Consider the following 21,656-nt stretch of genomic DNA (forward strand, 5'->3'; position numbering starts at 1 on the left):
AGGAGGGAAGGGAAAGAAGGGATGGGAAAAGAGGGAAAGGAAAGAGTAGGAAAAAGAGAAAAAAAAAGGCAGCAAGAGAGGAAGAGGAATATAAAATAGGGTGATGGTCACAGACAGAAACAGCGATAGAGAGCGAGGGTCACCTCCCCCCTCCCAGTGGGTGCTGAGTACAAAGTCTGTGTGAGGGGTATCGGTCACAGAGCGGACACTTAAAAAGGTGGGGTTTTCAAGAGCACAAAAATAAAGGAAATGCACGACTAGTCGCAAAAAAATAAATAAGATAAAGATGTGGGTCAGAGGTCAACATGAGGTTGGCATGAGTTCAGAGTTCGGAGAGGAGTGAGAAGGAGGAAGAGTAGGGCGGCTAGGCTGCAGATGACATGTCCAGAGAAACACAGAGAGAGGGACAGATTCACAGGGAATGAAAACAGGGCTCCCAAAAGGACATTCAACATTAGCCCTAAAGAGACTCAAACTGCTCAACATGCAGCCACAGGCAGAGAGAATTTAGATGTCCTCTTACAAAAGTCTAAAAGAATAGGTCTTACTCTATGACGGCCAACTGTATTTCTATTAATCTTTCTTAACCTGGAAACGATATTGAATAAGCCTTTGAAATGTGCTTACCTACGATAGAGGTGCACTATGAAGGAAAACGGAAGTAAAATCCTAAAGACACTGTTTTGACAAAAAGAGGGGAAGACAGGTAAAGACAGAGAAAGATATGAAGGCTGTAGTATAACTGATTCTTCTACTCTAGCGACTATTCTGTCTGCTTTTTCTGTAAAACCTTTTGAGTAAAAAAACACTATTTTGAGATTAAAAGTAATAATATATAGGCTCATTTTATATGGAGGACTGAACCTGACTTTAAGGAGCAGTTCTACATGTTGGGATATATGGTAATTTGCCTTTGTTGCAGAGGGTTAGATGAGAAGATCGATGCTACTCTCATATTTATAGTAAATATGAAGCTAATGCTAGCACCTGTTAGCTTAGCTTAGCATAGAGACTGGAAACAGAGAAACAGCCTGGCTCTGTCAGAAGATAACAGATTCCACCGACCAGCACCTCTAAAGTTCACTAATCAATACAGTACAGTTTTGTCAGTAAACCAGCTGAGACTCCAGGAAGTCACTGCACCCAGACCAAAACCAGCTAGCCTGGACAGAGCCATGTTAACTGTTTTTATCTCTTTCCTGTCTTTATGCTAAGCTAAGCTAACCAGCTGCTTGCAGGAGCAGTAGCTTCATATGTATTATACAGACATGATGTGGTATCGATCTTCTTCAACAAGAAAGCAAATTAGCATATTTCCCAAAATGCTAAACTATTTGTTTAATATGAACTGGATAAAATAATCAGTGAAATAAATTGAGAAATAAATAAACTATTAAAAACTGAATACATACATAAATCTAATGCACAAAGAAATTGAAACATAAATGTATATTTCAATGTTCACCACAATATTTATTTTAAAGATGTGGCCTGGCTTTGAGCATTTATAGACCTATTTCTCCATTCTTTGTCTGTTTTATTTATTTATTATAATTATTTCTCAATTTATCTGACCATTTTGTTCATTGAGTTATTTAATTTATTGCCTAAAAAGTCAGTTTTGGTCTTCAACTTGGTCACTGCGCTTTTACGACGTACTTAATCCGGACAGTAAATCATAAACCTCTTGAAACCCATCACTGTGATCATTGTGAGATTAGCAGAAGACACAATATCCAGGTATTAAAAGCGCCGCCACGTTTTTACGCAGAACGTCAAAGCAGGAACGGCCTTTGGGAGGCAGGTAGCCAGACAGATAGACAGACAAGACAGATACATGGTTATATCAGATTCACTGCAGCTGTGATCTGAACATCTCCCTTTTCACCCTTTGACCCTCATGGTCGTATCTTTATGCATTGTTACATCTCTGAGTATTGCTCCAGTTTTCACAGAATAGGACCTGTCACCTGTCAGACTGACTCATCATCTGCACTGGATACAGAGAGGAGAAGCCAGTCCAGTAAGAAGGGGAGCTCATACCAGTCCAGAGGTGAAAATGGAGTCAATAAGATGTAGGGTATGCATGTGTGAAGGAAACCATGAGGAAAAAGAGTAAAAGACTGAGGACTGACAATTGGTAAGGAGGTCAGTTAAGCTAGGCTATACTTACAGTATGATCTCCTAGACTGATCATGTATGACAATGTGTTGTTTTATAGACAAAATATCACTCTATAATGTGAGCCCTCTAAATTCATAATGGGCAATAAAAGCACTTAATATAATCTGATCTAATTCTTTGACATGAGAAAACAAAACAAACAAACAAATGACAACACTAAAAAAGTATAACTATTGATGGTAGAATTCTTTATTTGTCTCTATGTGGAGTGTTATGCTCAGAGGCTATTAGGGTGCTCGCAAATTTTTATTTTTTTGTATACTTCACTCTACTTCCCATCACATTGAATGGATCCATAGAGAAATGTATAACCAAACACACTACTGAGGTTGTAGCACAGTAGGAGTGTCCTGAGTCCCTCTGCATGTTGCTGGGGTAAAGTCCTGCAAAAGTTTGACGTTTGTGGCAGCTTTCATACACAACAGCATCACGGGGAATACATAAGAATGACATGGGGAGAACAGAGAGAATTAAGAGGGAAACACACTTTGCCTTCAGGGGATTATAGGGAGCGAGGAGGTATGTTTATTTGAAGGATGGCTCAGGGTTAAAGCAAAAGGGACCTGGGGAAGGGGCTGCACTGTGGGATTTAAGGCAGGGAACTTACCATTCGTCATACCAGGGGAGAGGTTGTCTCTCTCGGTGTTTCGACGTCTGCTGAAATCGCGGGAGCCCTGTCTCGCAGGCTGAGGCGGCTGGCCCTCTAACATGTTGACTATGTCCATACGGTCAATACTCTTCAGAGCTGCGTACAAACTCTCCACTGCAGTGAAGACCCGTGAAGGAGGGACACAAGCAGACAAGGAAAAAAACGCAATAACATTACAAAAACAATCTGACTTTAATTAGGTTAAAGAGGTGTGAACAAAGTACGGAAGCCCTGCGAGGCAAGTAAGAAAATAATATTCTGGCGATCCATTTTCAAAGTCTGATCTAAATGTTTTTTCTCCTGTGTTTATGACTTAAAGGTGCAATTGATAACATTCAGCCACTAGATGGCCCACTCCCTCTCCCCCTTCCATTGCAATCACAGCAAAACACCGTGGTTGCCAGTTTGTTGAACAACCTGCATATATCATGGACAATGTCCATGTAGATTCCCAGTTAGCTAACTAGCAAACTGTAGCTTTAGCTTACCGGTCAAGAATATAAGTGTCCGCCTTAGTGTGGTTTTTCAGCCCTTGAAACTCCTTCAGCTGACTCAAATAAGCAAAAGAAGAACCAGTGTTCACCCTGGTCTTGTTCCTCCTTTAGTCACTGAGAATTTGGAGTTAGTACCGGAGTGAAATCTTACATCTCATATACTCACTCTTGGCCCTCTTTCCCTCGCGGGTGGCCCACAGGTTTAGCAGCGCAGAGCTCTGCTCCAGCAGCGAGTTAGGATTCTCTACACGAATCTTATTGATATCATCCACGCTGAGCTGAAGCTCACGTGCCAACTCTGTGAAGAAAATGAGAAGGAGAAGATCAAGTAAGTGATGGAAAGATTTCTATCATTCAACCTGTGAGTCATGCTGTTATAGTGTACAGTCTTTCACAGTAGCTATATCCAGAAGAGGTCGAATAGCCTGTCTGTCAAACAGCTATGGTTGTTGGCAGGAAAACAGCAAATAATTGGTTTCATTGGCTGGTTGCCATGTTAGAACTTAATTAGCAGTGAGCTAGGCAAGTGTCAGACATAAGGTAAACATGGAGGGTTTACAACACATAAAACCAGATTCAGTATATCCTTGTTCACTCACCAGCCCAGCTCAGTCCCAGCTGTTCTGCAATCACAGCCATCTTCAGCTCTGTCCTCTCCATGGCACTCATAGATGCTGCACAAACCAGAACAAAACTGACTATTAAACATCTGAATCTGTTAACTGTAAAGTTGAGATTATCCCTTCATTGCAATGCTCGTTGATTCTGTATATGGAATATAGCTGTGGATGTATATCTTATATCATGATAAGAAAATAAGCAGGTGTAATGATTCACAAGTGGGAGCGTGAGAGCCTCATACCCATAGCAGGTTCATTTAGGGCGCTGTATCTTTCTCTTAAAGCCAGCGGGGTCAGAGTTCGCCTCCGGTCTTCACTTCCAACAGTCTGCAAGTCACAAGCAAACCACACTCAGGGAAAATGACTAACTTAATACGCTGTATGTGTCTTGTAACTTTGAGAGCTTTACCTTGATACATGGAGGCATGGTAATGTTGAGGTTACAGAGCACATGTTGGCTGTCCTCATACTTGGTTGACTTGCGCAGGAAAGATAGAAATCCAGTGTGCTCTTTACTGCTGTCTCTCACCTTCGACACAGGGACAAAAGGAAAACAATGAAGGTATATGTAGAGTGGAGACAAAGCTGGTGGGATAACAACTGAGTGACAAAGAATATCAAACTGAAGGAGGATCAGTAGGAGAAAGACACGTGGTAATACCTTAACAGAGACAGGAAGTCGGTTGTCTCTGAAGGCCTGGAAGCTGAAGCAGCGAGGCTGCTGGGTGGCCTTCCTCACGGGCACCAGGTTCCCTGAACACTCCAAGTGAAGCGGCATTCCCTCCATCACCTGCAAGATGGGACAAAGGCTTTAGCCTACACAACAATTGTACCCCATCAGTATGATTGATCATCACTGACATCGACAGGGATGGGTAGTAACATTGACTAAAATAAAAAATGTAATTTTGAAAATAAATTGTACTTCTAATAGTAGTTGATTTGCAGACTTTTTACCCTTACTCAAGTACATTTTTTATAAAACATGAATTTGTACTCTGTTACATAGGGCTGCTACTTAGCGAGGGATAAGTTAGCACACACTTACACTCACACACAACCACACACACCCACATACACACAAAGTGCAGACTGCGTTCAAGCCTCTCCTTTGAGGATTCAGTAAATGACCCAAAACAATGTGTTATTATTATAGAATAAACAGTGCTTAACAGCATATTTTGTAATTTGTCTGGTTCTGGATACGCATTTTAATGACAATAAACATACATTTCATGTTTTTTATTACCCGTTGAGGACCTGTATGAACGTAATACAATGATGTAATAAATTGCATCTAATGAACTCACTTCTTGAGTAGTTTCTTTTACAAGATGTCTTTTTCTCTAACAGTACTTTTACTTTACCCACCACTGGCCCTTACTCTGAACTAACCTCTATGTCTCTGCTGCGAGCCACCTCTGTGAAGTTCTCATGTTGTTCCAGGGTTTTATCCATCTTATCGTCAGTCATGCAGTAGCAGCGCAGGCGGCCCTCACGCAGCTCATTCATTTTTGCAAACACCACAAACTTGGCCATGTAGGGGACAGCTGACAGCTCTCTGTAGAGCAGGTTGGCGAAGGAGACGGCCTCAGCTGTCCGAGGACAGTCTGCGAGCCAGAATCTGAGAGGAAACAATGACATGGGATCACAGTATTGTTCATAAAGCTTTTTTGTCTAGCTGCCTGCTAGAATGACTTACAAAGACTTACATTGAACTTCATGGTATGATGGCTGATATGAGGTATGTGTTGACAACTGGACTTACCGTGCTGAAACATTTGTTGTGAAACTGGCACAGTCTTTAGCATACATAAGCTTGGTGGTGCCAGTAATGTCTTCCCATTGGGCCGGGGCTGTGCCACCTGGGAATCAGACAGGATGCGAAAGGGCAAACTGGTTAATCTGGCTTTAGCAAAGGTCATAAAGAAGAAGTCTCATGGTGACAGTGTTAGCACAAAATAAGACCGCAACTTTTTCATCCAACTACGGCACTGACACCTTTCACTGCTGCAAATCATCAGTTTTTCCCCAATTAATTGTTTCTTGCCATGGAAGGGAACCGCTCCAGGCGACACACACACTTACTCACCCACCCACACAACTCCCAGGCGTGGCATGCAGTACCTATGACAGAGCAAAGCAGACGCAGACTGGTGGTGTCGCCCTCCCCAGCGTCTCGGGGACTGTCCCTCCAGGACGGGGGCAGGGGTATACGCAGGCCGATGGGCCGGTGAAACTTGCGCCGCCGAGGCTCCACAGTGACCACGGGGCTAAAATTTGCCTGGTTACCCAGCAGCTTTGCAACCAGCTCATCTGGAACTGGCTGAGCCTGAGGTTGAAAGTAAATGATGGAGAGAGGGGGTGCGTAACACAGGCACAGATTTGATGATATGGTAGAAAAAGGGAATTAGACGAAACGAAATAAATATATTAACAGGCAATGGATACATTTTTTTTTTTTTTTAAAGATGTTGGGATAACAGGATAGCAGGTAGAAGGAGACAATGGGAGATGGATGATGGGGCAATGGATGAGGAAAAAAGGGTAAAAGAAAGGACAACCGAAAAGGGAAAAATTAAAGGTGAAGAGAAAGAGAGAGAGAAATCCACAGTGAATAAAATACCTCATGGTTTAAACACACTTGGAGACAACAGCAACACAAATTGGATGTAGGACTTAATAACTCTTTTTTATTGTAAAATGGGACAATGTGTGTTAACATGAAGCTTTTACAATCATTAATACAAAATGGATATCAAAGAAAAAGGCACTGTGGTTTTTCACAAGGCCATTCATGACATGATTTCTACAGCAACATTTGAGCTAAATAGATATATTCCTAAAAGATATGTTAATAGAAAATTCTAACCATATCTATTTTACTTACATTCAGTTACATTCACTATTTTCATCTTCAAGGTTACGGCATGTGTGGTGGCTTGTTAGTTTACAAGTCATATTTAGCTTGTCATAAATTCATTCATGTGTCTAAAGGATAGCTGTTGAAACACGCAGCTGAAGGTCCATTCATACTGTAGCTACTTTCATTTGGTTTACTGAAACAGATTCTGTCATTGGAATTACAAGTCTCCATCTGATAATTACAAGTCTCCATCTGATAATTACAATTCATAAATTGCTGACCTACAAATCTGAGAAAATGGTGCAACAAACATATCCATAAATATGAATAATGAATGATATTTAATTTACTTTTTGTTTAGAAAACTTACAGAAATTGGAAACTGAAAAAAAAGAAATCTGCAATTTATCCATATTAAAAAATCCCATTCCCAAATGTTCTGATTTTGATCTTACAGCCAACAGTTGAAATTGTATCAATATGTCCTTGATTTGTTGTTTTATTTTGAAACAGGATGTTGGGGCAGGAGATCAGAAAGTGAGGGCTGAATAAGTATCAGATTCTTGTGTAAAGAAAGCGGTGAAGTGTGCTAATACAATATTTCTCTTGTCTTTGGTGTGTATGTTTGAGAAAATGTCAAGACCTGAAAAGTGTAGCCGTACACACTAAAGGGGGCATAAAAGCTTCAACCAAGAGTTATATAACTAAGATTAAAGATCAGGTGCTCAACCGTCACCCCTTTTTATGTGGGACAGCACTTAAGTTCTTATAAAAAGAAAACCCTTTAACATATTTATGATACCAAAACCTCTAGACTGTAAGTATAAACTCATACAAACATGTCTTTTGATTTTCCATCAAGTAATGTTAATGACTAACTGCTAAGGCATCTCAAATGAATGTGTTAAATATAGTAAATGCAGAGCTTTGTCAGTGACATAAATACATTAGTGAGAAAGACATCAAGATAAACAAACAATTACATGTCAGCACTAAATAAGCAGTCCACAGTTGTATAAAGGTGCCAAGTGCATGCATTGTTGAAATAAAAAGGTCCTCTAAAAAAGCTAAATAAACAAACCACAGAAAAACTATAATCAGGAAAACTCAGCATCAGGTCATTCCATCAAAGTACATCGAACATGCTTTTTTATTTTGCAGGCAACACAGGCATTAACGATTCTGTCTTTCTTCTCCTTCTTTCTCCACATCGTCCCATCTCACCTGCAGCCCCAGGCGGACTCGTTTGGTGACTGCCGTCTCAGGAAACGAGGCCTGGACCAATGGCACCAGTTTACTTGTCAGCGAACCTCCCTCTGGTCCAATCAAGTCGCTCTCTTGCTGGACTCGTGATACAACAGCAAAGTAAAGAGGGAAGTCGGTGGAGATGATGCGACGGATTCGCTTCTTCCCCAGCTCCTCTTGACTTTCTAATTCTGAGGAGAAAAGTGAGGGTTAAACTCTCAGAAAGTGATAGCACCCAGTGACATGATTGAGATCGAGCATTTAGACTCTAACCTTCATCCATCCCGTTGAGGATTGTTTCTAGCACCTCGTCGCCGTAGCGATTGCGATGTTCTTTCCAGACTGCGCCATTCTCGCTCCTCAGCACCACCAGCTCCCGGTCACCTCGACCCAGAGCAGCAAAGTGGGGGATCTCCACTATCACCGGTCTGCCACACAACACACATGGAATTATACATCAACAAATAACAACTATGTACGAGAAAAATATAAAAAAATTAATAGGACTGTCAAATTTAAATGAATTAATTCTAAAAATAATAATGCGTAAAAAAAACGAATGCAAATTAATGTATATATTATTTAATGTTCATGTTAAATAAATAATAGATGAATGTTACTTTACATTGTTGCATGTTAAATAAGACTAATGTTACCTATACTGCCACATTCTGGGGTTTAGAGACATTTTAGAGACACAAGTGATAATTATGTGTAATGATAAAAGGCATATTTGGAAAGATTATTGGAAATAATTTATTTTATTAATTCCTGATGTATAATTATATTCAATGTTTTTCTCATGTGCCACAATAATGTAATGGTTTTTGACTTGATAAATCAGCATATCATGTAATTAATTAGGTTTTCTTATCAATTAACAGCCCTAACATGATTTCTTTGTTGTGCGTTTAGAGGACCAAAACAAATATTTCCAGTTGCTTCCTCACCCCAGGAACTGCATCCCGGCTGGCCCCAGGGAGATGATTCTGCTGGCCAGCCCCTCTCCCTCCACCAGCGGAGGGGGGCTGGTCAGCTTCTGCGGCTTCACCAGGCGGCAGGTGATGCGGGTGGGTGCCGCACAGGTCCGTGGAGGTATGATGACACGCAGACCGTTATGCCTGCTGCCTCGCATTGAGCCGCCCCGAGCATCTACCATAAAACTGACCAGGAACCTGTAATTGGACAAAGTTTGTACCAATTAGCTGCCAGATCAGATATTAAATAGGGATGCAGTACAATCAAAAGTGTTGCTGACCCTGTGTGTATGGGACTAGCGACTGGGCTGACATTGTCTGACGTCTCAGTCGCTGGGCTGCTAGGAATCAGTGAGTCGTCATCATATTCTTTGGGCAGTGGAAGTGGAGTGTGTTGCTACAACAGACAGAAAGACAAAGTTCATGACATTTTCAAAAGAAGATTGTTTAGCATAATGTTTTATATGAACCTGTATTATTCACACTATCATCTGTTTAATAGAGGTGATAAGAAGAGGGCTATGATGGCTGATTATGCTTATGTACTTCATTTTAAAGTGCTATGTTTACAGTGGATATGGAGAAGATACATCAATAACCTTCAAAAGACCTTTGAGCAGGGATTCTCCTTTACAATATCATGTTAGAAAAAGAGTGGACCTAAAATAACTGCATAATTTTATAGTTTAGTCCATGTCCATGATGCACAACCTATATATATATATATTGATAAAATCGCATTAATCAACAAATGCCTCGAGCATGAAATTATTTCTTGACCTTGGAAACAGTAGTTAAACTAAATAAACTCTTAACTCAAGGTTCACTCAAGGTCTTCATCAGCAGATAGAAGTTGCTCAGTTTTCGGTAAACTTTGAGAAAGGACTAGTAAGTCTCCATCTACACATTCATAACAGAGACCATGCATTGCAAACTGGATTCTTTTTTATTTGTGTTTCTTGCAAGTCCCTCAACATTATGGAAATGCAATACTAAATTGCTGGTTGCTAATGCTGCGCTGTACAGTACCTGATCTATCTCGTGTTCTTTCAGGATGACAGTCTCCGGAGAGACTCGGGGGATCCGGGGAATAGCTGGTGAGTAATTCCTGTTGTATGAAAAGAGAAAAACACAAGTGAGATTGAAGAAGTTTCTTTAAATCTCCTCCCAAGTGCTCATCCCTGGTGTTTAATGAGTGTCTATGGTGCATCCCCCTCTATCAATCCACCAAGCTGGTAGCTTGTGGCTCTCTCTTGTCTGTTTCCCCACCCAGCCCCCCTTACGCTGAGCCCAGCCCTCTCTCGTACTCCAGTGATTTCTTGGGGGAGAGGAAATCGTCATCATGGTCTTTCATGTCATCCATCTTCATGTACCTGGCCCCTTCTGTCCCCAAGAGCTCCTCTCCTTCAGAGAACAACATGCCAAAGAGAGCGAACAGATCGGGTCAGGTTGGTGAAACAGCACAAGAGAAAGAGAGAAAGAAGAGAACAACATTGTTAACCAGCGGTTAGAAGGGTTAGACGTTAGGAGATGGCTCTGTTTGTTAGACTGGTGAGATGAGACATTAGTGACAATGCTCTGTACACTGACCTTCTGACTGTTAGTCAATGGCAACACATTTAATGCAGCCACTTCTACCCAATGCCAGAAAAACTTAAAAAAATCAAGTGCGAGGACAAAATCAATACAGCAGGTCACTGTAATCAGCTGAGTCCAACACTTTTCATACAGAAACCTCTAAAACATTACTACATAGAAAGAAGAGAGGACACCTCACAAATGTAGTCGGGAGTTTTCAACACCCAATAAAATCTCAGTTAGAGACAACAGCAGTACAGATATGCACAGTGCACAATCTCTGGGGAGAGCACGCATCAGCATAATCTCATTCCAAAAATGTGTTGTCGAGTGAATAAACAGTTATTGAAGTGGAAGATTTAGACATCAACTGCCTCTGAGTGACATATGAGGAGATTTGCCGTAGAATGCAAACACAGAGACGAACAGCATCGGCACACTGCAACACACATGATGACCAAAGTACAAGCTGTTCTCTTTAAAAGTACAGTTTATCTTAGCAGAGGTGGGTTTACTTACCCCCCCAAACACATGCGGTAATGTTCAAGAATTGACCAGAAGTGAGTCTTCCCTGTGTGTAATAATGTTTGACCGTACCAACGCAGCTTTTGTGAGTGGGTGTCTTTCAGCGGTCGAGAGCCAAAGTGATATCGTAGGTGTCATTACACTATGTTTGACTCTGTGAGTGCACTTCCCACAGGTTCATATGAGTCAGCTCGTGTCCTGGATATTCTCTGTCTTGTGTGCTGTGCATGTGTGGCATGTTGTGTAGGCGAAGCGTTACCACATACAAGCATGCGCATCAGATAACCTGCCAATATTATTTCACCACAGCGGATATGAGATGTGTCTTTAAGACGGCGTCTCGGCTGCTTTCTTTATTTAGAGCGAAGGTGACAATCTGTCAGTTAAATTATCAGTGGACTAAAAATATCAAGACATAATGTTCTCTGATGTCATTGTCAGTGGTGTTGTGAACGTCAGGCATTTCAATTTAAACTTGCAATAAGTGCTTTTTTAGGGGTCGGCAGATGTCACTTTTAACTTGATATGGTAAACTTGTTAGTTTAACAGTTACACATTTACACAAATGAGGATAGAGAGCAATATTATCATTGTCCTGTTTCTGTCCCCTTGATGAATGTAAGTCCAATATTCACTCTCACATCTCTGTTTTTGGTCTCTTCTAACTCCCGAGGGCTATATCTGAAAACAGCTGCCTGTTGTGGCTCAAACACTAAGAATGTAGTGAGAGTGAAAAGTAATGTTGCGTCGCAAAACAATTAGCTAAAAGCTGCAATAATCCTGAACTGAAGGTAACTGTGGAGTCTCGTGTGGGTTCATCACTACGAGCGACTTCTTTCACAGACAAGTAGTCGAATCAATTGTAAATACAAAAATTGTTTTTAAACCTGCTGGCTAACAAATACAGTTGAAATGGCAGGAACACAAGAATGATGTGGTACATGATCGACACCACAATGGGGACACACTTAAATGCCGACACAACTGAAGACACACACATTTCAAAGCGATGATAGCACTGCTCCATTATACTGTAAACTACCAAAGCTTGCAGAGCAGATTTGAAATGTTTTAAGCAAATAATTATTAAATCTGATTTGATATTAGTAATAATGGATCTGATACTTATAAGAGGTGATCTATATGTAATGGCTATGACTGTAACGGCCGTCATAACATGGAGGAAAAAAAGAAACCTGGGGAGTTAGAGGATGAAGGTGTTTTTGAAGGGACATATAAAGGTTACAGACATGGGTGCTATGGGTGCATGCCAATGCGAAACCAGAGCCACCATCACAGTGAGCACCACTACAGAGGGAACGAGAGAGAGAGGTAAAGATTGAGAGCGTGAGCTTGAAATGGAGCAACACACTTTAGTGCAACAACCTATGAATGCCGCACGAAGAAAGAAAGAGACATTCATACCTAACGTTAGCTGTGCAACTCCTAAAAAAGGGCAAGGAAAAGGAATTGGAAAATAATGAATATTTAAGTGACCAGGTAAAGCATCATAAAATCAGCCTCATAAACAGGAAGTAATGTTTATATAACATCAACATTGTTTCCGACTGTTTTATGTGATTAATAATAATTGTAGTTCTCTACCTTCATCCTCAGATACGTCCAGAATCTCATCCACCGTTTCTGGGAAACTCATGCGATGTTTCTCTGTGGTCGTCTGCACAGAAGGAAGAGGAAGAACCAATTACAGACCGTGTTAACTTCTTCTGTTTTCATTTAGTTTGCATCAACAGCAACACAATATTTTCATACACTTGCTTTCTTTATTCTTGCAGCAGTATATATAGAAGATAAAATAAATAAAATAAAAAAGGGGATAGCTATCCACACCAAAATATACATCTATATATAAATAAACTCATCAAAATATACATTTAAATACAGGCGCAATATTTACTGAGAAAGGGTGCTTGAAGTTTATAGAGAATAGTAAGAGTTAGGCAGAGGTTTGAGCACCACTGGGTGATAAACCTTACTGTATTAATAAAGCCATGGCAGGGCTCCATCGCTTAGTAAAGGTGGATTTTTGGAGCCTTAATAAAGTATGTAATTTGCTCTATCTGATAAAAGTGAGTGTAAACTTCTTAATTCCACGAGATTATCATCCCCACATAATGCCAGTGCTGTATCCAGAGGATATAGTAGTGTTCCTGAACTCACCATGGAAATCGTCTCCTCAGTGACGAGCTTCAGGACATCAATCACAGAGATGTAGCCCAACCTCTTAGCAATGGCCAGGGCTGAAGTACCATTCTGACGGACAGAGAGGAGCAGATTGATCAGATCCCTGAACACCAAATCAAATATTTTGATGAAGACGAGGTGCGTTCATGCTCACAGTTGTTATCTCGTTGGGCTCAGCTGCGTGCTTCAGCAACAGTGTCACAATGTCTGTGTGTCCCTGCTGGGCCGCCTGGTGCAGAGGAGTGTAACCAAGCTGGAAAAGAGATTAAACGTATTCTTACTCAATGACATCTAAGATACATGTAAATAACATCAAAGCTTAGCTTTGTGTGATACTGCCTAGTGATTCAACATTTTCCATTTATATCCTTGTTTTTTTGTTCATAGTTTCACACTTCTGTGACAATCCTGATGAAACTGACACATTCAGCTTGATGAGGAGAAAGTGTAGCTCTCTGTATAGCTGAGGATACCTTCATGGGGACAACGCTTAGTGAGGATAAAACAAAAACAATCTGCTACTCAATAATGAAAAACAATAATGTCGCCCTACATTTAACCTCACTCAGTCAAATGTAAACACATGAAATGAATACTTCCAGTCTCTCCAATGCTTGTACAGTACATTACACTTTAGAGAGGTAATATGCTCTCATTCCAATAAATCATTAGTAATAGCTCTCACAGAGGAGAGCCCTGCGACGCTCTTAACTGTGTAATGTACTGTAATTGTATTTCCTGATGAATGAATCAGAGACAGTAGGCACACTGTAACTGTGTGACTCATGCACTGACTCATTTTGTTGTAGTTTTATCTAAAACCAGAGGGAGGCACTCACCCTTGTTTTGCTGTTGACATTGGCTTGTTGCTGCACAAGGAACTTCACCATCTTGATGTTGCCATAGTGACACGATACATGGAGAGGGGTGTAGCCCATCTGACAGCGAGAGAGAAAAAAGTAAAAAGTCTTAAACACAAAATCACAGTAGTTGCATAACTTTCGTGTCTTAATGACCTTTTAATTTGAATACATTATGTAGATTTGATCCTAGAATAGTTCATGAATATCTAATGGTTCAAATCCACAAATGATTTAGAGAACAGAGCAGCATTTTGCATTCAGACTGCAATTTAGGAATATACAAGAGAGGATTGTTTCTTGTGTACAGGATGAAAACTATTACAATAATACCAATAATAACACCTTGAGATTAAGATCAAGTGCCAGAACCAGTGGTGGAAAGGAACAACGTACATTTACTCTTGTTTGTAATTTCTTTTGTTGCAGAGTATTACTGTGGTGGTGGTACAGTAGTTATGATGACAAGTCAAAGAGGTGTTAAGCTTTGGTTTGTGGTGCTGTTGAACTGACCACATTACATAATTCTTCACATCATTTAAACCCTAATAACTATTTTCTGTATACAGTATACAACGCCATCTTATCACTGCTGTAGAGCTGCTCTAAACACTAAAAGGCCTCAGGGGTCTGAACCAGCCATGAAGGGTCAGCCATGTTTTGATGGTAACATAACCCTCTGCTATGAGAACATCCGGCTATTTATGCCACAGCACTTAGACACTATCTGCTATGGCTTAAATAGATAGCACAAGTAGTTCCTACACTGATAAGGCTTTGATAACTGTGCAACAGTCTCCCATGAGACTAAAAAGGTCTTACCCGTGTGGCAGCGTAGACTGAAGCCCCTTGCTTCACCAAGATATCTGCGATGCCAACATGTCCTTCCTGTGCCACCAGATGGAGCGGGGTTAATCCACTCTGGGGGCAACCAGATTCAGAAGACAAAGGTCAAACACAAAACAAATCAAGACCAAGTTACATATTACATATTAAAATAAACGTCCTTCCCCGTGACAGTCATCCTTTAATCATCTATGTGTTTCTTGCCTTGTTTCCAAGGTTGACGTTGGCCTGTTTGGAGATGAGCAGGGAGACCATGTCGGGCCTTCCTTCCTGCGAGGCCAGGTGGAGAGGTGTGACTCCCTGAAGAGACTCAGCATTAGCCGAAGCTCCGTACTGCAGCAGGCTGTTCGCCACCTCCACCTGGTTCTGCTTTGATGCTATGTGGAGAGCGGTGTAGCCATTCTGGAGCGCAGACACGAGTTGTGGTTACAAAATATGTACATGAATGTTACCGGACCATTCAGCATGAATGTTTGTGTGGACTTGTGTCTTTTTTATTTACCCTGGCTGCACTATGAGGCGACCCTCCTTTGCTGACAAGCAAGTTGACAACATCCAGGTTGTTGTGATGTACAGCAACATGCAGCGGAGTCAGACCATTCTGTAAAAACAGAATCAAAAGTTCATCAGAGTGAGCTAGATCAAACAAATGTTTATTCATCTTTTATCTCTGTCTTCCAAACAGTCAAGCCTTTTATGTTTCTCTTACCTTCCCAGCAGCATTAGGGTTGGCTCCTCTCTCCAACAACAGCTCTGCTACATCCACCTTGCCGTACTTGGAGGCCACATGGAGCGGAGTAAAGCCTTTCTACAGAGGCACCAACGAGGAAGTAAACACATTAGGTTGGGGAACAAAGCTATTAGGGTTAGGGTTAGGGTGAGGATAAGCAGGCAGGTTTTTACCTTGGTCATCTTGGTCTGCTGAGCCTCCATGTCTAGTAGGATGCGTACAGTTTGTTCGTGACCTTCCCGGGCAGCGATGTGTAGGGGTGTGTGGCCTGCTGTGGTGGTGGAGTTGGGGTTGGCTTTGTGCTCCAGAAGCAGTTTCACTAGCTCCTTGTGGCCCATCCGAGACGCACAATGCAGAGGTGTTTGGTCATCCTTGACAATGAGGGGAGAGTTATTATGAAATGTAAGGTACCGTATAAAAATACAGCAGTAAAATAATGCTTTCTCTGGTCTTAATCATCCTGTTTTCATTTCTCAGCTTCTCCTATCTATCTATACATCTATCTATCTATCTATACATCCATCTATACATCTACTGCCTGCCTGCCCGCCCGCCCGCCCGCTGTGTTGTGTAGGAGGGAAATTAGCATGTGGAAGCTCTGCCAGGAATTAGTTGCTGAACCAACTATCTAAATAAACGTTTAAATGTATCACATAAAGAGTATTTAATCTACGTCTAATATGAGAAATCTTTATGCATGAGTAGTGTCTGAAATCTCTACCTTGGCTTTGGCATCCACCGGTGCTGCGTTCTGCAGTAAAAACTCCGCAACCTCATAGTGTCCTGCCCGAGATGCCATATGAAGAGGAGTCTCCACTTTCTACTCATGCACAGAAGGACAAACAACCCACTCAGATGTAGCACTATTACAACAACATCACCAGTGCAGAGGTGAATTGGCTATCTGCGCTGCTCTGGTAATGTCAGAAGAATACTCACCACGTTGGAGGCACTGGGTGAAGCTCCTTTCTGCAGCAAGATCTTCACAACGTTGAGATGACCCATAAATGATGCCACATGCAAGGGGGTCAGGCCAGACTGTTCAGAAGAGGAGAAGAATATTACAAGTGGTCTTCAATCATGTTTAATATAATAAAACTAATTGTCTGTTATTGTCAACGCCTCACCTCAGTCACAGCCTCTATTGATGCAGAGTGTTTAAGCAGGAGATCCATCACACGCATGTGGCTCTTTTTACAAGCAATATGCAAAGGAGTAAAGCCATTCTGTAAAACAACAACAAAAGGAATGATAATCAACACTACAAAGATTAAAAGGAACTTTGCCTCGCCTGAGTTGATAGATTGACTGTGTGTTCATGTTACTGTGTTTTTGTCACTTACCAATGCCCGAGAGTTGGGTTTGGCCCCTTTGTCCAGCAGTACTTTGGCCATGCGGTGGTGGCCGCAGTGTGCCGCCACATGCAGAGGGGTAAGGTGGTCCAGTGTGATATCATCAATCTCTGCATTGTACTGAAGAAGCTGCTTGATGCAGTCCATGTGGTCCCCCTGTGCTGCCATGTGGATTGGAGACAGGCCATTCTGCAAAAAAAAAGAAAAAGACAGAAAATGTGTTGACTCACTCATCCCTTGGAAAACAGGAAACAACTTGTCTTGTAGTGAAAACAAACAATAGCAGGAAGTAGCAGCAGCAACAGGGATCTGTGGCTGTGTTTGGCTGATGTATCACACACTTACACTATCATTTATTTACTTACTTTCAGAGTTCAATACAAATAACACAAAACAACTCAGTGATTTGCACTCAGTGCCAGAACAGATGGTGTTCATGTCCTTTCTAAGAGAAGTGAAGAATTGACTTCACTTGTATCCAGGTGTATTACCTTGGTCTTTGCCTGGATGGGCGCTCCATGGTCCAGCAGGATCTCTATAATCCTCACATGACCGTTTCTGGATGCACAGTGCAGAGGAGTCAGCTCATCCTGGAGAGAGGATTGTTAATGATTTAGTTAATGATGCATCAAATTAGAAACAGTGAGGGAATTAAAGATGTTATGAAACGGTAAGATGGATGTCTGCTGTACCTTGGTCTTGGCATCAATCTGAGCCCCTCTGTCCAGCAGCAGTCGGACCATAATGACATTCCCCCGTCTTGCTGCAATGTGCAGAGGAGTGATGCCGTTCTGCAGAAGAAACAGATGCACTTAGAGAGGCACACACAAGGACAACAGTCCGCAAGGACAGAGATTAACCTTCCGACAACATCAGTTATTCCCTACCTTTGGGGTGAAGTTGACATTGGCTCCTCTATTGAGCAGCAGTTGAGCTACGTTCAAGTTTTCATAGTGTGCAGCAATGTGGAGGGGTGTGAATCCAGTCTGCAGGGACACATCAGGTTGAGTACATGTTACTCTTGTTACCTTTGCATAAACACATATACTAGATCACACTTATTCATTGATTCAAGGGGACAAAATATTTGTATTGTACTTTGACATGTAAATAAACAGAGCACTGCTTTCATGCTGTGCTATCAAAATCACACTTGAAATAAGGTTTTTTTTCACCTCGTTTTGTTTTGCCCGTCTATTCTACTCTGAACTGCAGCTGCAACATGAAGAGCACGCACTTTAAATGTCAATATTGCAGGTAATCAAGTTCATTAAATTGTGGGAAGCCAAAATCAGGGTCACAATTAACATGTGTACAATGATATCTGCAGCCATGCACACACACACACACACACACACACACACACGCATGTATACCTTGCTGAGTACATCAGGATTAGGGTCATTCTGCAGAAGCACTGCGGCTGTGCGAGTATCGTCGTTGCGTGCTGAAATGTGCAGCGCAGGGAGGCGGACTTTTCCTTTAGTGCCATAGTTGATGAGCAGGGCTACGACATTCTCATGTCCCTGCTGAAGAGCCACAGCGAGAGGAGTGAATCCATCCTGCAGCAGAAAGGAGAGAGTTAGAAGACTGCTTGACTCATGCAGAGAAAATGAGAAAGGAGTAAGGAGAGAGGCTTATGAGAACGAAACAGAATGGAAACACAGCGATGTCTGGATCAGCAAAGGATGGGGTTGATTTGGGAGATTACTCTTTGAAAACGTCTCTCAGTTCCTTCGTCTTTAGTACCTCAGTTGGAATGCTCTGATTGGCTCCGTTCTCCAGAAGAAACTTCACAACCTCTAGATGGTTTTCTTGTGCAGCCATGTAGAGTGGAGTGAAACCCTTCTGTCTCAGAAAGACGCACAACAGACACACACACATACACACGCACACACACAGCAGCAGAGGAGACACAAGCACAGCAAAAGAAGGACAGGAACACGGTCACAGATGCACACACAAGGATGTACAGATAGAAGAAACACCAAAATACAGATATATAGGTACAAAGACACTTGCTAACAGATGGGATTGCAATAGGTGCTACAATGGTTTCACAGTAAAGTGGAGATAAAGAGGAGCCTCAGCGTGTCCTGTGATCACCGCAGCACAGCAGAGCAGCACGGAGTCTAACCTGGGACTGAGCGTTGACATTGGCCCCGTAGTTAACCAGCTCTGTGACCACCTGCTCCTGCCCTGCCAGGGCTGCAATGTGCAGGGCCGTGTTCCCTTTCTGTTGGAACACAGATACATGAGAATAAGAGTAAGCAGTCAGAGAAATAGCACTAACAAAGATTGTAGGTGAAATCCCACTATTCAAAGTGCATGTGGTGTTTAGACACGTTGCATTACGTAGCTCTAGATAATTAGTCTGGTCAAACAAATAGCATGTAAAACATAAGGTTGGATACTAGTTTGGGTGGCAACACCAACTGTTTGATTTAAAGAGGGAACTATCTAAGAATAATTACAGAAAAGTACATATTGAGCAAGCATTAAGTGCCAACTTTCAATACTTTGCAGGTTTTGATTCTCTGTTATAGTAAAAACCTTAATTTCTCATGAAAAGACCCAATTCAAAATCCACCTGCAGTATCCACTACACTATACATTAAATCTCATTTATATATTCTGTAAACAAAGCGACACATTGCGATTTTAAAGGGCTCAAGATCTTCTCATCTTTCACACATGATTTCTTCTGAGGAGTTAAATGAGGAGTTTGGTGAATGTTTACCTTTGTGGTGGTCTCCAGCACGATGCCATTGTGGAGTAGCTCCAGCACCATTTTAACGTGGCCTTCTTTCGAGGCCAGATGCAGCCCGTTGAGCCCATTCTGAGTGAGAGAGCAGAGTAGACCTCATACTGAAGGGTCCTAAACACACTATGAACACAGATATTTCCTAATCTAAAATAAATAACCACACATATACACATAAACACATGTAGGCCATGCCAACTGAAACATGTTGTTGTTGGGGTTTTATATCAGTGACTAAGGCACTCACAAACCAAAGCAGACAAATACTTACACTGGACACCACGCATGCAGTACTCTCAGATTCAAAGTGGTCATTACCGAAAACAATGTCTACAGGGATGAAAACCAGGATGTGAACATTTTCATTTGATTAATGATGGTGAGAGGAGAAGGAGGAGAAGGAAGAGGAGGACGGGAGGGGGATGGCAGGCCGCTGGTCTCGTGGCTGGGAAGAATACGAGCCGTGTGGGATAGGTCTGACCTCACACAGCCTTCCTTCAGCCGCACAGGACATGTGAGGTTGGACCTTTCCCACACCACTGATATTATTCCTCTGAGTGGGGAGACCACAGCACACCATCACTCTACTGCAGACAGGGAGAGAGGGTGGGGAGGGAGGCAAAAAAGCAAGAAAAAAGTGAGGTGAGTTAGAAAACAGTACGCAAACAGAGGAAGAGAGAGAGTAGAGGAGAAGTTGTTAGGTTGAAAGGGATAGAAGAGGAGGGAAAACACAAGAAGGGGAGGGCAGGAGTGAGGCAGTGTGCAGGTGAGAGGTATCCACTCAGACAAGGAAACACAGCTGCCACAGTCAAGCCTCCACCTGACCAAACCCCCATCAGACTGTTCATACAGCATCAGGACGACCAGTCACACAACAATGCTCTCACCACCGTGGTTAAAGTGAAAATCTACACGTTAAAAAATCACTTCATTCTGTAACAAACTTAAAAGGTAAATAAACAGCTCCACTGTTTTACAATACAGTAGAGATTCACCTGTGGAATAATGTACATTTGGTGTCTTATTATTGCATCGAGGCCAGGCAACATTAATCCACTTTGTGTAGAATTGGACAATTTTAAATGTATATAAGTATAGCTTGACTAAAAGCAACACATAAAGTAGACTGTACTGTAAATGTTTCATTTATCTACATATCTGAAACATGCTGTAATCACACAGAAATCCCATATATTGGGGCTTTAAGTGCAAATGGTTCTTCTAATTTAAGTGAAGCGAGAACGTTGTGGATTATCACTTTAACTCAAACACAGTTAACACCAAACAGTGAAAATAACATAACGTCATAAGACGAATATCAAGAACAATGAAATGACATAGTGTAATTCAGGCGAATTAATCTAACAGGTCAAAAACATTCTGGTATCAGACTGTATTTCTGCATGTAATGATATTTGTAATTCATTTGGTGTCTCCCTCTGTATTGTGTCACTTTTCATGAATACATCTGTTGTTATGTTGGGTCTGTTATCGAGCCTAAATAATAGTCCTCATAGAAATCCTGACAGAAGCATTACCAGCAATAATTACAAAATGTGGAGGACAGCATCAGTGAATGGAAGGGAAACCATGACTAAGTTAGATTAATGAGCCAGAGGAATCTTTCACACACGCAACTTTTGGCCAAGTTTCAGAAGCCTGAGGGCAGCAGTCCTAGCCCCACTAACTCTGCCTCTTCCTGGACACTCTGGGAACAACCGTCAGAGTAAAGGAGGCAGGATGGAGGAGACAAGGCGAAGG

General features: G+C 41.7%; 2 protein-coding genes across 5 annotated transcripts in view; both read right to left on the reverse strand.

Moving 5' to 3' along the window:
* Positions 1 to 25: 25 nt before the first annotated feature.
* On the reverse strand, positions 26 to 6,862 carry LOC115013703 (ankyrin-1-like). Its single transcript, XM_029440162.1, has 11 exons — positions 6,848 to 6,862; positions 6,075 to 6,279; positions 5,716 to 5,812; positions 5,343 to 5,571; positions 4,609 to 4,737; positions 4,357 to 4,476; positions 4,190 to 4,274; positions 3,927 to 4,001; positions 3,479 to 3,625; positions 2,792 to 2,947; positions 26 to 369 (listed from the first exon to the last, which is right to left on the reverse strand). The coding sequence occupies exons 1-11, from the start codon at positions 6,860 to 6,862 to the stop codon at positions 365 to 367; spliced, it is 1,263 nt and encodes a 420-aa protein (XP_029296022.1). The 3' UTR covers positions 26 to 364.
* The window catches only part of LOC115013156 (ankyrin-1-like), a 23,695-nt gene continuing 8,652 nt past the window's right edge, over positions 6,614 to 21,656 (reverse strand). For 2 of the 4 annotated variants that reach the window (XM_029439177.1, XM_029439178.1), the window contains exons 3-28: positions 19,872 to 19,970; positions 19,269 to 19,367; positions 18,881 to 18,979; positions 18,508 to 18,693; positions 18,019 to 18,117; positions 17,824 to 17,922; positions 17,623 to 17,721; positions 17,123 to 17,320; positions 16,907 to 17,005; positions 16,719 to 16,817; positions 16,501 to 16,599; positions 15,953 to 16,150; positions 15,759 to 15,857; positions 15,552 to 15,650; positions 15,254 to 15,451; positions 15,026 to 15,124; positions 14,183 to 14,281; positions 13,498 to 13,596; positions 13,320 to 13,412; positions 12,744 to 12,816; positions 10,319 to 10,439; positions 10,065 to 10,143; positions 9,317 to 9,432; positions 9,009 to 9,233; positions 8,332 to 8,486; positions 6,614 to 8,249 (exon numbers count right to left, since the gene is read on the reverse strand). In XM_029439177.1, coding sequence (XP_029295037.1) covers positions 7,987 to 8,249; positions 8,332 to 8,486; positions 9,009 to 9,233; positions 9,317 to 9,432; positions 10,065 to 10,143; positions 10,319 to 10,439; positions 12,744 to 12,816; positions 13,320 to 13,412; positions 13,498 to 13,596; positions 14,183 to 14,281; positions 15,026 to 15,124; positions 15,254 to 15,451; positions 15,552 to 15,650; positions 15,759 to 15,857; positions 15,953 to 16,150; positions 16,501 to 16,599; positions 16,719 to 16,817; positions 16,907 to 17,005; positions 17,123 to 17,320; positions 17,623 to 17,721; positions 17,824 to 17,922; positions 18,019 to 18,117; positions 18,508 to 18,693; positions 18,881 to 18,979; positions 19,269 to 19,367; positions 19,872 to 19,970 — 3,291 coding nt within the window. In that variant the 3' untranslated portion in view covers positions 6,614 to 7,986. Of the gene's footprint in view, positions 8,250 to 8,331; positions 8,487 to 9,008; positions 9,234 to 9,316; positions 9,433 to 10,064; positions 10,144 to 10,318; positions 10,440 to 12,743; positions 12,817 to 13,319; positions 13,413 to 13,497; positions 13,597 to 14,182; positions 14,282 to 15,025; positions 15,125 to 15,253; positions 15,452 to 15,551; positions 15,651 to 15,758; positions 15,858 to 15,952; positions 16,151 to 16,500; positions 16,600 to 16,718; positions 16,818 to 16,906; positions 17,006 to 17,122; positions 17,321 to 17,622; positions 17,722 to 17,823; positions 17,923 to 18,018; positions 18,118 to 18,507; positions 18,694 to 18,880; positions 18,980 to 19,268; positions 19,368 to 19,871; positions 19,971 to 20,166; positions 20,483 to 21,656 lie in introns of those variants that run through there. The other 2 variants (XM_029439181.1, XM_029439180.1) reach the window with 2 other exon arrangements.

The sequence above is a fragment of the Cottoperca gobio genome, chromosome 9 (assembly GCF_900634415.1).
Source record: "Cottoperca gobio chromosome 9, fCotGob3.1, whole genome shotgun sequence".
Lineage (NCBI taxonomy): Eukaryota > Metazoa > Chordata > Actinopteri > Perciformes > Bovichtidae > Cottoperca > Cottoperca gobio.

Excerpts from the sequence above, each read along its gene's own strand:
- LOC115013703 (XM_029440162.1), bottom strand. Across the intron at positions 5,572-5,715 it reads ACAACAAATGTTTCAGCACG|ATTCTGGCTCGCAGACTGTC; the intron begins GTAAGTCCAGTT and ends GTTTCCTCTCAG. Across the intron at positions 2,948-3,478 it reads CAAGAGTGAGTATATGAGAT|TGGAGAGTTTGTACGCAGCT; the intron begins GTAAGATTTCAC and ends TCTTCACTGCAG.